Source organism: Choloepus didactylus, chromosome 20 (assembly GCF_015220235.1).
Source record: "Choloepus didactylus isolate mChoDid1 chromosome 20, mChoDid1.pri, whole genome shotgun sequence".
In the NCBI taxonomy this organism is placed as follows: domain Eukaryota; kingdom Metazoa; phylum Chordata; class Mammalia; order Pilosa; family Megalonychidae; genus Choloepus; species Choloepus didactylus.
In genome coordinates, this window is record NC_051326.1 from 8,035,886 (window position 1) to 8,052,052 (window position 16,167).

The 16,167-nt window shown below is 36.6% G+C and overlaps 1 protein-coding gene across 2 annotated transcripts in view; it reads right to left on the minus strand.

The window, feature by feature from the left end:
* The window catches only part of WDR35 (WD repeat domain 35), a 71,567-nt gene that overhangs the window by 24,593 nt on the left and 30,807 nt on the right, over positions 1-16,167 (minus strand). For both annotated transcript variants that reach the window (XM_037812907.1, XM_037812906.1), the window contains 3 exons: positions 6,637-6,781; positions 4,091-4,160; positions 838-891 (listed from right to left, as the gene is read on the minus strand). In XM_037812907.1, coding sequence (XP_037668835.1) covers positions 838-891; positions 4,091-4,160; positions 6,637-6,781 — 269 coding nt within the window. The remainder of the gene's footprint in view (positions 1-837; positions 892-4,090; positions 4,161-6,636; positions 6,782-16,167) is intronic.

The window sequence follows — 16,167 nt, forward strand, 5'->3', positions numbered from 1 at the left end:
TTAAGCCAATTTTTATAATTAATATGAGTTGCACTTTATTTTTTTCTGCAATAAGATATATAACTAACATAATAAAACCCCTGCCACAAATCAAAGAACCAAAAGAGAAAACAGAAGATTCCATGGACCTGACTATAAGACAACTGCTTAAAATATACACCAAAGTCATTTGGTGAGGAAAAATGAATACTACACTCTTAAGAACTTTTCCCCCATAAAATTAGCTAATGTAACTAGAACTGGAAATATTTACTATTAGGATTCTGTTTATGTAACTCCAATTCAAAAACTCCACCAACATTACTATATTAAAGCAAACACATTTCTAAAATTAATATTTTCAAATGCCAGAGCTCAAGAAAAGACAGTATAACACTGATTCTATTTGAAAAATTCAGCAAAACTTTGCCATAGACTTCTCTATTTTACTGACTGGCAAATACCCCACCTCTTCACTCTATGTCTCATGAAAGCAGCTGAGCCAAAGGACTTTCTCTGGGATAAAGTAGCAGGCCACACAGAGGAGCAAACTTTCCAAGGTCTGCTACCACCACCCAACCCACCTAACATCCACCAGTCCTTTCAAGGGCTCATTCAACCTGTCAGTAAAAATTCTACATGTACTTTATCTTCTCAGCTGGCCACCATCCCAATGCTTCTCTCAGCAGCTGTTTTTGCAAATGATAATTTGTACTCTGTAAAATTTTGTTCATTTCTTATGTTCCTTAGTAAAATCTGCAGTACCCACCAGATGATATTCAAATCAAAACAATCACTCTATGCTATTTTTGTAACTTAAACAATTACTATTCATGCAATAAATTTTTTGCAACTTACCACAATCAATGTCTTATCAGATGCAGTTATGGCACAAATTGGATCCCTTGTTCCCTAAAATAAATTAATCAATTATAATTCTTCAACAAATATTTATTAAATGACTATTCCTGTGCTATTCACTAAAAAGAATACTTTGACAATATATTAACCTATTTATTTACTGAGAACCTACTATGTGCCAGACACTGAACTAAGCTCTGCAGATACAGGGATGAAATCATTGCCCTCAAAGATTACTCAAAAGCCTACTGGGGAAGATGGTGAATTGAATACCTAAAACAGTATAGTATAATAAAAGTTAAGGTTCATACAAGGGGAGATGAGATCACAGAGGAAGGAACATCTAACTTACATCAAGGTGAACAGGGTGGCAAAATCCTGTGCTTCATCTTAAAAGATGAACAGAAGGCAGAAGAACCAGCACATACAAAAATGAAGAAGGGTAAAACAGCATGACACTGTAAGACCTGCACATATCTAAAGTGCATTATACTTAGGGAGAAAAGCCAATTTCAAAAGGTTACATACTGTATGATTCCATCCATAAAGCATCCTCAAAGTGACAAACTGCAGAGACAGAGAAAGAGTAGTGGTTGCCAGGGACAGGACGGGGTGGGGCGGATGCTGGGAGTGGATGTGAATATAAAGAGCAGCTCAAGGGAGTTCCTTAGTGGTGATGGGACAATGCTACATCCTGACTGTGGTAGTGGTTACAGAAATCAACACATGGGATAAAATTACACAGAACTATACACACTACACACCACACACATACATACATCCACAAATGAGTATATGTGAAAAGTGAATAAGGTCTGTAGTCTACTAAACAGTATCATACCAAAGTCAATTTCCTGGTTTTGATACACTACAGTTATATAAGATGCCATCACTGAGGGAAACTGGGTGGGAGCCATGTTGGACTCTGTGCTGTTTTTACAACTTCCTGTGACCCTATAAATTATTTCAAACTAAAATGCAAAAAAAAAAAAAAAAACAAAACAACAGCATGATACATTTAGGAAACTCCAAGAAGTTTATTTAGCACAGCTGGTATCTGGAAATGTGCTAGAGAAAGGAAGTGGACCAGGAAGCAGGGCAGTTGTGGGTATGTAAACTTTATCCTGAAAAAAATGGGAACTTACTAAAATTTATTTGGGATGACAGGAAGGAATCTATGTGTAACATGATCAGATTTACATTTTAGAAAGATTGTTCTGGTCATCAGTACGATAAATGGATTAGCATGGATGGGGAGAAGAAGACTGAAAGTAGAGAGACTAATCTGTGCTATACAGTACAGTGGCCACTAAGCCATTTGTTGCTCTTTAAATTTCAATTAATTAAAATGAAACAAAATTTAAATTCAATTCCTTAGTCACACTAGTCAAATTTCAAGTGTTCAATAGCCACAAGTGAGTACCATATGGAAAACAGAGATATAGAACATTTCCATCATCACAGAAAGTTCTATTGGGCAGCACTGGATAAAAAGCTATTGCAGTGATCTAGGTAGGAAGTAATGAGGGACTGAATTTATATCGAGATGGAAAGGTGACCAATTCAAGAGAAATTTAGGAGTTGGAATCCACAGGACTTGGTGATTCATTAGATGTGGAAAGCAAGAGAAAAGGAGAAGGTCTCATGACCCCTGGCTACATGGTGGAGCCAGTTGCTGAGATAACGATTATGTATGGAGACAGAGATTTGGAAAGAAGATGAGTTCAGCCTCAGACAAGTTAAATTTGGGGTGTTTGTGGACCATTCAAGTGAAATGTCTATAGATAGCAAGAAACATATTATCTAGAAATTGGAAAAACTCAAGATCGGAAATACAGATATTGGAGTCAGTATATAGTCAAAGGGGTGGGTTTCAATAAGAACACCAAGGAAGGTGTGGACGAGTGACAAAAGCAAACAGCCTAGAGTGGACATTAAGAACTACCACAACAAGAGACAGGCAGATGAGCCCTTGACATAGAAGACAAGAAGGAAAAGCCAGCTAGGTGTAAAACCAGAAGGATGGTCTCATGAAAGCAAGAAGAAAAGAGTAATCAAAAATATTAAATGTTATCTATAGATCACATGAGATAAAGACAGAAAACTTCCTATTGGACTTGGCAATTCAAAGGCCTCTGGAAACCAGAGTACAATGGAGTGAAGCTGGAATGGATGTAAGGAAAAAGAGATGAATACAGATTATTCTTTCAAGAAGTTTAGCTCTGAAAGGATAAAGAGATAAGACAGTAAATTGGAAGAAGATATGCAGTGGACAGTAGAGATTTTTGTGGTAGTTTTTAAGATGGGAAATATTTGAGTCTGTTTAAAGTGGGGATGGGGGAGAATTGGTTGATAATGAATTAATTTGAAATCTTCTAGAAGTTCCTTCTTGGAAGGGACTGTTGCTTATCCACCACTGGCTTCCCAGTATCCAACCCAATATCTGACATATAATAGGTATTTAACAAATACTTGTTGAATAAATATGGATGAATATATAGATGACTAAATGGACTCCTGAATATTCCACTGGATAGGTCATTAGATCTGCAGTCAAAAGATCTAGACTTTAATCTTGCTTTACTACTTAATCTCTTACTTTATGACCCTAAGTAAATCAGTTATCAGTTTTCTAGCTTTATTTAGGAGAATAAACTGTATCTGCTGTTTGCCTTACATAACTATGAGGATCAGTTAAGAAACAGTTAAGAAACTGGATAGGAAAGAGCTTTATTAAGGATAAGGCACTGATTTAAATACTCATAGAAAACCACATCAAAAACAAAATTGTTCACTAAAATATCTAATTATATTAGCTAGCAAACAAAAGCATATGTCCATAAATATACACTAAATTATGTTACCTGTAAAAAAAATATGGATCCTTCCTAATATGCTAGAGGTGCCAGAGCAATCTCTGATAGACTGATGTTTAGATGGATGGATGATTAGATGGATGGAAGGATGGATGGATGGACAGAGAGGACAAGGCGGGAGGAATTAGGTTCCCAAATATTTTGAGATACTATACTTTTCTAAGTAGGCTCATATTAATTACTTATCACCACTTATTTTTGGTCTAAGAGTTTTCAACATCTAGTAAAAGTTTTTTAAGAACAGGAAACTCTTTAAGGATTTACTAGAAAAATATGCAATTCACTGGAGACAAATTCTTCTTCAGGAGTCAAAATTACAGTATTTCAAAGCCTACAGGTATTAAGATGTGCTGGCAAAAAATAAATTCACCTACTTGAATGGCTTTACTATAATCAAGCACCCCATCCACTGATCCGGAAGGAGTATCATCAACATGATAAATTCTATTAAAAAAAAAGATCAGAAGTCAAAGAAAGTAAAAGTAAGGGTTACACCATCTCATAATCTCCAGAAAAAGTAAAAAAAAAAAAAGCATGACATCAATGAATAGTGTTAACATAAATATCCTGATTATTTGAAAGATTTCTTTGCACAGCTAAATCTTATAAAGGTAGAAGCTAGAAGCTATCCACCAGTTGTTTGCTGGTTATGCAAGCAGTATGATCCTGAAAGCTGTGCCAAACATGTACTTAAAATATTGACTCTTATTTTCCCAATGAATTTCATTAAAACCTGAATGATAATTTACATTAATCTCCAGGTGAACATCAGTTAAGAGTAACTTCCAAGTTCTTCTATTGTTTCTCCGTAATTTCCTTTCTATCAATGTGTTCAATACAAGTAAAACTTAAATGTATTGCGGAAGCACTAATTAATGGAATTTTTGTTTTGAAATGAAGACCCCTTCCATTCCCTCTCCTGTGTCATGAAGCTTCCATCATCTCCCTAGCGCCTTTTTCATAGATCTTATTCCACTGCACTGTCACTGCTGGTTTCCTTGCCCGCTGACGGTGAGTTCCCAGAGGCCAAGTCCAGGGCCCAGCACAAAACCACACATTGTCACATCCCCTCTAATGTCTGCTTGGGAATTAGTAAAATGAATGGAGATTAACAGGGAGGACATTGTTGAGTAGAAAAAGCAGGGGCTTTGACAATAGATAGACTGGAATTTACTAGCTGTGAGGCTGTGGACAAGCGGCTTAACTTCTCTGAGCTTCCATTTCTCCATCTGTTAAATAAGTGTAACAATTGCTACTTTGCAGGGTTTTGTTGAAAGGCAATAAAATAAAATGATGTAAATGCAGAACCTGACACATCAGAGGAGTTGAAGAGATGACAGCTATAGTAACAGGAAAATCATGCTATTTTCGATCTTTAAAATGCTACAAATAATCATTCATTTAAAATCATAAATGTGCTTTTCATCAATGTAATAAGGAGACTGCATTTTTAAATAAATTGAAGAGCTGTATTTAAATGCAGGTACATGTGATACCTCTAAACTGGTATAAATTAAACTTCTATCCAGTAACTATTTCAATTTTCTTATCACAGAATAAAGATGTTAAAACAGGAGGTCCCTCAAGAGATCACTGGGCCCAAGGAACCTTGGGAAAGGTGGTTCAGAGTCAGCTAAACCTAGGTTAATGCTCTCCTTATCAGCTGGTGGCCTGTGGCAAATAAGATAGACTCATGGGTCTCAGGTTCCTCTCTGTGAGAGAGTCATAAGAGGACAGACTAAAATTAGTATAGTGTCTGCCACAGAAAGACTAAATAAATGTCAGTGATTATCACCACCATCAACTATATTTTACAGCTGAGGACAGTGAGGTTCAGGGAGAACCTGCCCAAAGTCTTTCAAAGTAGTATGTATATCTCATACAGAAATGTAAGGAAATGCTGCCTTCTTCATTTAAGCAAAGGCCAGAATCTTTAGCTGGCTACAAGAGGACACTCACTCTATGGAGAGGCTAGACTTTTCTTGCCGACTGTCCTGACACCCACCTTCTCCCAGCAAACTGCAGGTCTCTTGTTTGTATTGCTACCACTGTCATAAGTTGTCCTCAAAGAGGCCAAAGATTCTTTCCTGCTAGTCTTCCAGCACCACTGAGAAAGAAGTTACAGCATTTACCCAAATACCCAAAAAGCTTTTACTGGGGACATATCTCGTATCTTAGTACATGAGTGAGTCGTAAAGGAAAGGGAAAGTTGTATTAGGATATCAAATATGTATGAGGTCAGAACGTGATATAAAAAAGCATTCTGGAATTTCTGACATGTCACCACCCCCTCCAAATCTATCCCTTCATGAAGAATCATTTGGTTAAAACTTTAGAAAAAAATAATTTACTTGAAGGCTTGGGGTTTCCCTCCTTCCTGGGTCCTAATCTCTCTAAGTAGTAGATAGTATCAGCAGTAACTCTAATGCCAAAAGTAACAATAACCCCAGACTCCCGGAATCCAGGGCACGAGGAAAATGCCAAGGCGCCAATCCACCCACCTACAAACCTTTCCCATGGCTGTGTCTAAGGACCTGCCTCTCCCATAGGTGAATGACACAAGAGTCACCCCACCCTTCTGGAAAGACCTGTGACCCTGACCCACAGGAATGAAGCCTCACTGAGACATTTAAACCTTTACTGATTATTCTTATCTCAGTAGAGCATAATAATTATAATATGGTAGGGGTGGGTGAGTGAAGACAACCATTTCCTTATAAAAACACAGATTGCCATGCTCCCTTTTATTTTGATAAATTTTAAATAGATAAATTTGAAAGACATTCAAATCAATAGAAGAATATTTCTAGTAATCTAAACAATTTACAGTTCTCAAGAATGACAATTTTTAATTACCTGTATCTAATCTAAACGCAATATGGTTGAGATACTAAAACAAAATAAGTATCAAGAAATATACCTTTCTCTCCCTTCTTTTCGAGATCGTGTGATCTGATTAATTTCCAATGCTGTGAGCTTCTTTGCCACACGATATTGCCAGGTATAAAACACTTCTTTTGAAGCTGCTATCACATGGGTTTTGGTCATTGCAACAAATAACGGTACTATTAAAAAGAACATTAAGAAAATTAAGTTACAGTTACACAGAATCACAGAATGTTTGTGCTGCAAAGGACTCCAGCAATTATGGAGTCCAACCCCTCATTTTACAGAAAGTACCCACACGCAATCCCCAAAATCAGAAAAGAACCAAAAATTCATAGGACCACACAGAAAAACTAATTCAAAATGGATCATCGCCCTAAATAGAAGAGCTAAACTACTAAACTCTCTAGAAGAAAACTGAGGAGTAAATCTTCAAGACCTTGGGCTAGGCAATTGTTTCTTAGACATGACACCAAAAGTACAAGTGAATAAAAGAAAAAAATAGATAAATTGGGATTCATCAAAAAAAACTTTTTTAATTGTGCTTTAAAGGACACCATCAAAAAAGTGAAAATACAACCCACAGAATGAGAGACAATATTTTCAAATCATATAGGTATTGCATCTAGAACATATAAAAGAACTCTTACAACTCAATAATTTAAAAAATCCAATTTAAAAATGGGCAAAGAATCTGAATTGACATTTCTCCAAAGCAGATATACGAATGGCCACTAAACAAATGAAAAGGTGCTCAATATCGTCAGCCATCAAGGAAAATGAATAAGGGTTGACAAGGATGTGGAAAAATCAGAACCTTCTACATTGCTGGTAGGAATGTAAAATAGTGCATTTGCTTTGGAAAACATTTCAGTCGTCCCTCTAAATGTTAAATATAGGATTACCATAGGATCCAGCAATTCCACTCCTAGGTAGCTCCCAAGAGAAATGAAAACGTTATATCCAAACAAATACTCATACACAAATGTTTATAGTAGCATTGTTCATGATAGCCAAAAAGTAGAAACCCCAAATGTCCATCAACTGAAGAATGGATAAATAAAACTTGGTACATCCACACAATGCAAAAGTACTCAGCAGTGAAAAGACATACTGATAGATGCTGCAACATGGATGAGGGACAAGCCTTGAAACATTATGCTAAGTAAAAGAAGCCAGTCACAAAAGACAACATGGTGTTCTGTAATACCATTTATATAAAACAATATAGCATTTGTATTAAACATCCAGATAGGCAAAGCTATAGAGACAGAAGAATTAGTGGCTACCTGGAACTGGAAGTAGTAGAAGGGAGTGACTGCTAATGGGTATGCGGTTCTTTTGGAAGGACAAAAATGTTCTAAAATTAGATTGTGGTGATGGTTGCACAACTCAGTGAGCATACTAAAAGCCATGGAATTGTACACTTAATATTAGTGAATTGTATGATCTGTGAATTATATCTCAATAAAGCCATTAAAAAAAAAAACTTCATGTGTCTTTATCTCAATTCCAAACTTATGAGTACCCTATTGTCAAAATTAAGATATCCAGGATATAACAAAATATGTTGTTTAATCACTTAAAATGTTAAAATGTATGGTTTTGCCCAAAGAAGGTATACAACTAAAAAAGAAAATGAGGTTTGAGTTACCCCATTCAGTTTTCTTCAAAAACAGGATTTGGGATCACTTTCAAACTTTACATTCTCACTTCCTAGAATAGATTTGACCTCTCTCTTGAGCATAAAAGTTTTGTTGCTTGTCCTTGGTTTTCTCACTAATTGAAGAGTGGCATAAAAAGAAATAGCTTAGGAAGATTAAGTGTCTTCTTAGTAGGCCTTTAAAGATAAAATATCTAATATTTACTAATTTTCATTCTAGTCTTAATAAATTTCAAAGTATTTTTATGTCTACATTTTATTGCTTTCTAGGATTCTATACAAAGTGGACACTCCAAAAGTTTGGAAATATTTCATTCTTACAGACCATAAGCAATAATTTACAAAATATATTGCCCTCACTAGTTACTACTTTCTCATAACAATGCAAATTGTAATTACCAAGTTGAACTATACTTTCTGTTTTTTTTTTCAAAGATGATAACACAGAAATGGTTACAACAAAGATGGCCGTGATGAGTGGGTGTGTGTATATGTATGTATGCATGTACATATGTATGTGTGTGTGTGTATATATATAAAATATATAATACTTTAAATATTAATGTTTGAGAGCAACACCAAGGATATAACAAAAAGAACGTAACTTCACTAGAAACAAGCATTAACACTTAGAAACCTTCCTGTGATTGTAATTAATAAAAATAACCCCTATTTGCATAATGATTACAAATTAAAATACTCTTACATACATTAACTCACTTGGACTTCATAAAGCTTGTGCAAAGAGGACAGGTACTATCTCCCTATTTCACACTTGAAGAAAATGAGGTCACAGCAAGGAAGGGACCTACTGTATGTTGCACAGCTAGCTAGTAAGTCACTGAGTTAGCACATACTCTCCCTTTTAGAAAGGTGTCTTGGTTAGGGTCCCAAAGGAAACTGGTGGGATAAGATTTTTTGAAGAGGGTTTCTTTTCAAAGGAACTATTTACAAAGATGTGGACAGGGTTATATAATGAATTTACCCATTTAATATAATGAATGGGTAAATATTTGATAAGTTATAATTATAAAACTTTAGAAATTATTAGCACATGCTTTTTGAAATATTTAAAAGCAAACTGTTTCAAATCAAAAATAAAAAGTAAACTGTAAGTAGAGATTTGAGTTCACCCTAGTAAGAAAAATGTTTATATACATTTGTTTTTGAACCGTTAATAATTTACTGATGACAAATGAAATTTAGCCAATGAAATTTTAGCTCAATTTAAAAAAATAACTAAATGCAATGCCACAGAATAAAACCGAATACAATGTGAAAACCTGTAGTTTAATTGACCAACCCATTCAAAATTTGTCCGAGAAAGTTCAATAATAACAAAGCTTCACAACAAGAAATAGACTTGAATACACATGGGGTGAATGTGTGGAAGGCTCTGGTCTACTGGTCAGTGCACTAGCTCTGAACCTACCAGTGTGTCTGCTGCCCTGACTTCTCTCCTGAGGGCCAGGACCTCCTTCCCACATCCTACTGAGCACCTCCAGCCCACAGGAACCTGAAGCTCAAGATGTCTACCCCAACCTCACCGCTGGAACACACCAACCTCTACTCCCACAAAAAATGTCCCTTCTCCTCCATTCTGTCAAAAAAATGGTGCTACCATTTATCAGTCATCCAAATGGAAAGCCTAGTTTTTTCCAGACCCATCCCTAAAAGCTTGTCCTCACATTCAATCAAGTCACAAAGCCTTTTATTTCTACTGTCTGTCTCTCTTGACTATCCCACCCCTTCTTCCCATCCCCAGCCCCATCCCATTACTGCTTGGTTCAGGCCTTCGTCATTTCTCACCTAGAAGCGTCTCATCAAACCCATCTTATGAATCAAGAAATGGAGGATTAATGAAGTAAAATAACTTGCCTAAGGTCACAAAACACAGAAAAAGCAATATAAAATTAAGCACATGCATTCAAACAAAATCTTTTTTTTAAACTTCTTCATAAAGGATCATCTTAGTACCTGATTTCTAACTTCATAAATAATTAAAACATTGTAAAACTTGATGTTTCTATTCATAAATATTATGCAAAGTTATCATTAATATGGCTAGAATAAAGGAAGAGCTACCACTTATGGAGTTTTTGTCAAATCCAAATAAAAGACATTTAAAGCAGTAAGAGAGTTAGAAACTAAACAAAGAATTAGAAATTAATCTTATTACATGATAGTAATTGAGTAGATCAATAACTCAGGGATCCGAATTCAAGAATTCTTATATGTCAGATAACTCAGTATAGTTGAATCATATTTTTAAAAGAATTTTTTAAATTATAATAGTCAAGATTTTCCTATTCAAAATGTGCACCATTAATGAAGTCCGGAGGGAGCTAGACACCTCTCTGGTAGGGAGCAGTTTACTAAAAGCCTGTCTGGAAAACCGCAGCAAAGCCTCAGGGGAGCGTGGATGAATGTCTCTAATCCTGTCTTCACTAAATCATAAGACAGTTGCCAAATATTTAGTCAATACCACCACTGACGCTCTGATGCTAGTAGCTATTATGCCCTTAGCATGATTTGGTATATGTTCATAAACCTAACTGCTCTCTAATAAATACAAACATTTCTTAAGCATCTGAAAGCATTTTTCTAATCAATATTTACCAACAATTATAAACTATACTCATGTTCCTTTCTTTTGAATACATCCTAAACAATCATAAGGATTTCTCATTAGCCTGGTTAAGTCAAAATAAATATGGTAGTGGTTCAACGTAAGTCAGACTTCTTGGGTTTGATCCCAGGTGCTTTCTAATTCTGTAATCCTGGATAAATTACTTATTCTTTCTGAACCTCATTTTGCTTACTGTTGTTTGAACACAATAATAATAACCTTTACAGAGCTGTTTTGAGAACCAAAAATATATATATAACATTGCACAGTGCCTGGCATATAGTAAGTGCTTAATAATAATAATAACAGCCAATATTTATTGAATTATTAAAAATACATGCCAGGTACTGTTCTAAACACATTACATATATTAACTCACAACCAGCCTGTTAGGTGGGCATCATTATTATCCCCATTTAGCAGATAAGGAAACTGAGGCACAGAAAAGTTAAATACCTTGCCCAAGTCACCCTGCTAGAAGGTGGTGGAGCTGAGACACACACCGAGAATCTGGCTCCAGAATCTGTGCTCTTAGCCAATATCTATACTGCCTCTCATTAAGGGTTGATACGTATTAAGTGTGATTGCTATTAATGTTCTTACTTTTATTATCCATGTGAATTTTTATAACAAAGCCATATACAAATCCTGTAGTCATCACTAAAAGCAAAACAATCTTAATTTTTCATTTCTGATACAAATATATATAAAACATACGTTCTTTTGAAACCCCATGGTAGTAATTTCAGCAAATTCAAATGGACAGATAATACTGTCTACAGAAATTATGCTAGGTCTTTATTAAAAGATCCATCACACCTAGGTTAAACTTCTAGGAAAAAGTGAGAAGACCACTGTCAAAACTAATGCTTTTTCCAAAACAGTAGTACAACGGAGTAAGTGTTTCAACTCTTTTTTTTTTTCAGAGAAAATAAAGATGAAAATGTCACCTCAAATGAACTTTAACAGGTAGAACATTTCAAAAAAAGAACACAACCAGGATGGAGAGAACCTAAGACGGCGGCTAGGTGAGACAGGGCAAAAAAACACCTCTGTGAAAAATACTAGATAAAAGCCAGAAAGTGACCCAGAACACAGGTTCTAGCAATGCACCAGCCAGACAAGGTCTGCTAAATCCACAAGGACCGTGCATTTGGTGAAACCGGGAGTCTGCGTTCTGAAATGAGTGAGTGAGCCGGCTGAAAGTCCGGTGGCTGCACTGCAGTGTGGGGAAACCAAAGGTTGGTGTTTGGAAATGGACTAGTTCTTTTTATAAAAAAAACAACCCGGGAATGGCTGCAGATACAGCGGCGAGAACCGCGCACTAAAGCGAGGCAGGAACAGGCTGTGCCAACACCTCAATATCTGGCGTGGAAGATAGCCCTTCCCATACCCACTGCTAATTGTCTTGGAGCCAGGAGGGCAGAGGGGAGCCAAAAGGAGAAAGAAACCACGCCCCTTGCAGCCATCTTCCCGGTGGGCTAGGGACGCTCCTGCCCGGGGGCAGAGCCACAGCCCAGAGCCGCGCCAAGGGTCCCAGTGTGACGGGGAGTCTTTCCCACACCACTGCACACACACCACAATATTGGCCATGGACAGTGGCCTTTAGTGCACCCACAGCTAATTGTCCCAGAGCTGGGAAAGCAGAGCTGTGCAAAAAGGGGGAAATTAACATGCCCCATTCAGCCATCTTTATAGCAGGCTGGGAACACCCCTGCACAGCCCGGCAGCCCAGGGCTCTCCTGGAGGGCCGGCACACACTTGTGACGTGGCACAGCCTTCCCTCAGCAGAGGTCATGGAAGAGCACGGCTGAGAAGGGGGATCTGTTCGGAAATCCCAGGGACCCTATGCCAATACCAAGGACTTGTGGGTCAGAGGCAGAGACAATCTGTGGCAAGACTGAAATGAAGGCTTAGACTATTGCAATAGTCTTAAATCTCCAGGAACACCTGGGAGGTTTGATTATTAAAGCTGCCCTGCCTCCCTAACCGCTCAGACACATGCCCCACATTCAGGACAGACAGCACCAACAACACACCGAAACTTGGTGCACCAATTGAACCCCACAAGAATCAGACCCCCACTCACCACAAAGACAAAGTTGGGGAGAACTGACTTGAGGGGAATAGGTGACTCCCGGATGCCATCTGCTGGTTAGTTAGAGAAAGTGTATGCCACCAAGCTGTAGACCTGACAAATTAGAAATTGATGTCTGAATAATACTTCACATCCTAAAAGAACCCTATCAAGTAAAGCAAATGCCAAGATCCCAAAAACAACAGAAAATTTTAAAGCATATGAAAAAAACAGAAGATATGGATAACCCAAACCCAAACACCCAAATCAAAAGATCAAAGGAGACACATTACTTGGAGCAATTAATCAAAGAACTAAAGACAAACAACGAGAGCATGGCACAGGATATAAAGGACATGAGGAAGAGCATGGCACAGGATATAAAGGACGTGAAGAAGACCGTAGAAGAGCATAAAGAAGAAATTGCAAAAGTAAACAAAAAAACAGATGATCTTATGGAAATAAAAGAAGCTGTTGGCCAAATTAAAAAGATTCTGGATACTTATAGTACAACACTAGAGGAAGCTGAACAATGACTCAGCGACCTCGAGAACCACAGAACAAAAAATGAAAGAACAAAAGAAAGAATGGGGAAAAAAATTTAAAAAATTGAAATGAATCTCAGGGATATGAGAGATAAAATAAAACATCCAAATATAAGACTCATTGGTGTCTCAGAAGGAGAAGAGAAGGGTAAAGGTCTAGAAAGAGTATTCAAAGAAATTGTTGGGGAAAACTTCCCAAACCTTCTACGCAATATAAATACACAAAGCATAAATGCCCAGCAAACTCCAAATAGAATAAATCCAAATAAACCCACTCCAAGACATATTCTGATTAGACTGTCAAATACTGAAGAGAAGGAGCAAGTTCTGAAAGCAGCAAGAGAAAAGCAATTCACCACATACAAAGGAAACAACATAAGACTAAGTAGTGACTACTCAGCAGCCACCATGGAGGCAAGAAGGCAGTGGCATGACATATTTAAAATTCTGAGAGAGAAAAATTTCCAACCAAGAATATTTATCCAGCAAAACTCTCCTTCAAATTTGAGGGAGAGCTTAAATTTTTCACAGACAAACAAATGCTGAGAGATTTTGCTAATAAAAGACCTGTCCTACTTCAGATACTAAAGGCAGCCCTACCGACAGAGAAACAAAGAAAGGAAAGGGAGATACAGAGAAATTTAGCAGACAAGTATAGAACATTACATCCCAAAACACCAGGACACACATTCTTCTATAGTGATCATGGATCTTTCTCCAGAATAGACCATAAGCTGGGACATAAAACAAGCCTCAATAAATTTAAAAAAATTGAATTTATTCAAAGCACATTCTCTGACCACAATGGAATACAAATAGAAGTCAATAACCATCAGAGACTTAGAAAATTCACAAACACCTGGAGGTTAAAAATGAGGAGGAGATGAAAATGTTTCTGGATAATCAAAAGCTGAGGGAATTCATCACCAGTAGATGAGTCCTATAAGAAATGTTAAAGGCAATTGTGCAAGCTGAAAGGAAGGGACACTAAACAACTGACTGAAACCACATGAAGAAATAAAGATTTCCAGTAAAGATCACATGGTAAATATAAATATCAATACTACTGTATTTTTTATTTGTAACTTCACTATTTACTTCCTACAGGAACTAAAAGACATAAACTGTAATGATAAATCAGTAGTTTTGGACTCAATGTAAAATATGTAATTTTTGACAAGAACTACATAAAGGTGGGGGAATGGAGGAGTATAGGAACATAGTTTATGTATCCTACTGAAGTTAAGTTGATATCAAAGAAAAACAAGATTGTTACAGATTTAAGATGTTAAATTTAAACCTCACGGTAAACACAAAGAAAGTATCAGAGAATATGACCATAGAGATGAAAAGTAGAGTATGGGTTATGAGAAGTGGGAGAAGGGGCAATGGGGAGTTAAGAAATGAGTGCAGGGTTTCTGTTTGGGGTGAAGGGAAATTTCTAGTAATGGATAATGGGAAGGTGATGGCATTGCAACATTCTAAATGTGATTAATCCCACTAATGGAATGCTAGAGAGGGTTGGAATGGGAAGACTTAGGCTGTATATATGTTTCCACAATTGGAAAAAAAAAAAAAAAAAGTCTAAATAGATAATGACAATTGAATGCCAAGGATGATCCTGGATGGGATCTGAGGATGGAGGAGAGGAGGCTCAAAGGGACACAGTTGGGACATAAGAAAAAAAAAGGAAATATAGAATGTAAGCTTTGTATCAATGTTGAATTTCTTGAACTTCTTAGCTGTGCTTAATGAGATTGCATAAAAGAATGTTCTTGTTCATGGGAAATGTATATGTGAATTATATTGTTTGTTCAAGGATATGTGCAGCTTGCTCTCATATGTTCAAAAGATAGCAATAGATGATGGATGATAGGAAGGGAGGGAAAGAAAGAAATGGTGGTGTGACAGGATGTTGAAGTTGGTGGATCAGGGTATCAGGGGAGGGGGTAGGGTATGCTGGAGTTCTGTGTATGGGATTTGTATTGCTTTTGCAACTGTTTCTGTAAGTTTGAATTTATTTCAAAATAAAATTAAAAAAAAAAAAAAAAAAAGAACACAACCAGGATAAAGGCAACCCAAGTCTTTCTTAGTTACTCAATTTCTGGAAAGAAATTTTTCTAAATATCTAGAAAGAGTAGAAAAAATAAAAAGAAAATAATTATGCTTCCATTAATTGAACTTTTTCAACACTAATAGGGCATACTTACTAGCCAAACAAGGATGTAAAATAATTTAAAACCATCTAGGAATTCAAATATAAATAAAGCCTGCCTGTAATATTTTAATGCCAATGTCCAAAATAAATGTCCATATCTGCAATGCTTCCCTACTTTCCTATGTATTCATTCCTCAGCCTTTAAAGAACTGGTAAACTGAAATTGCATTGAAATGTTTCACCAAAATAACTTTCTCTGGAATAGATGGGAAACTTAGTGCATCATCAGTAGAAAGCTGATGACATGCTACTGCCAAACGGCCACAGCACAGATAGCCTGGTACTTTCCAGCCTCTTTTCCTGTCTTCATTTCTCTGCAAATGCTGCTCTCTCCATAAAATGCCTCCTGAAGAAATAGTTCTCTTTCAAAATTCAGCTCAAATGAAACTTTCTCTAAGTAGAAAAGATGTCCCTGGAGCCCTTGGGTACCAAT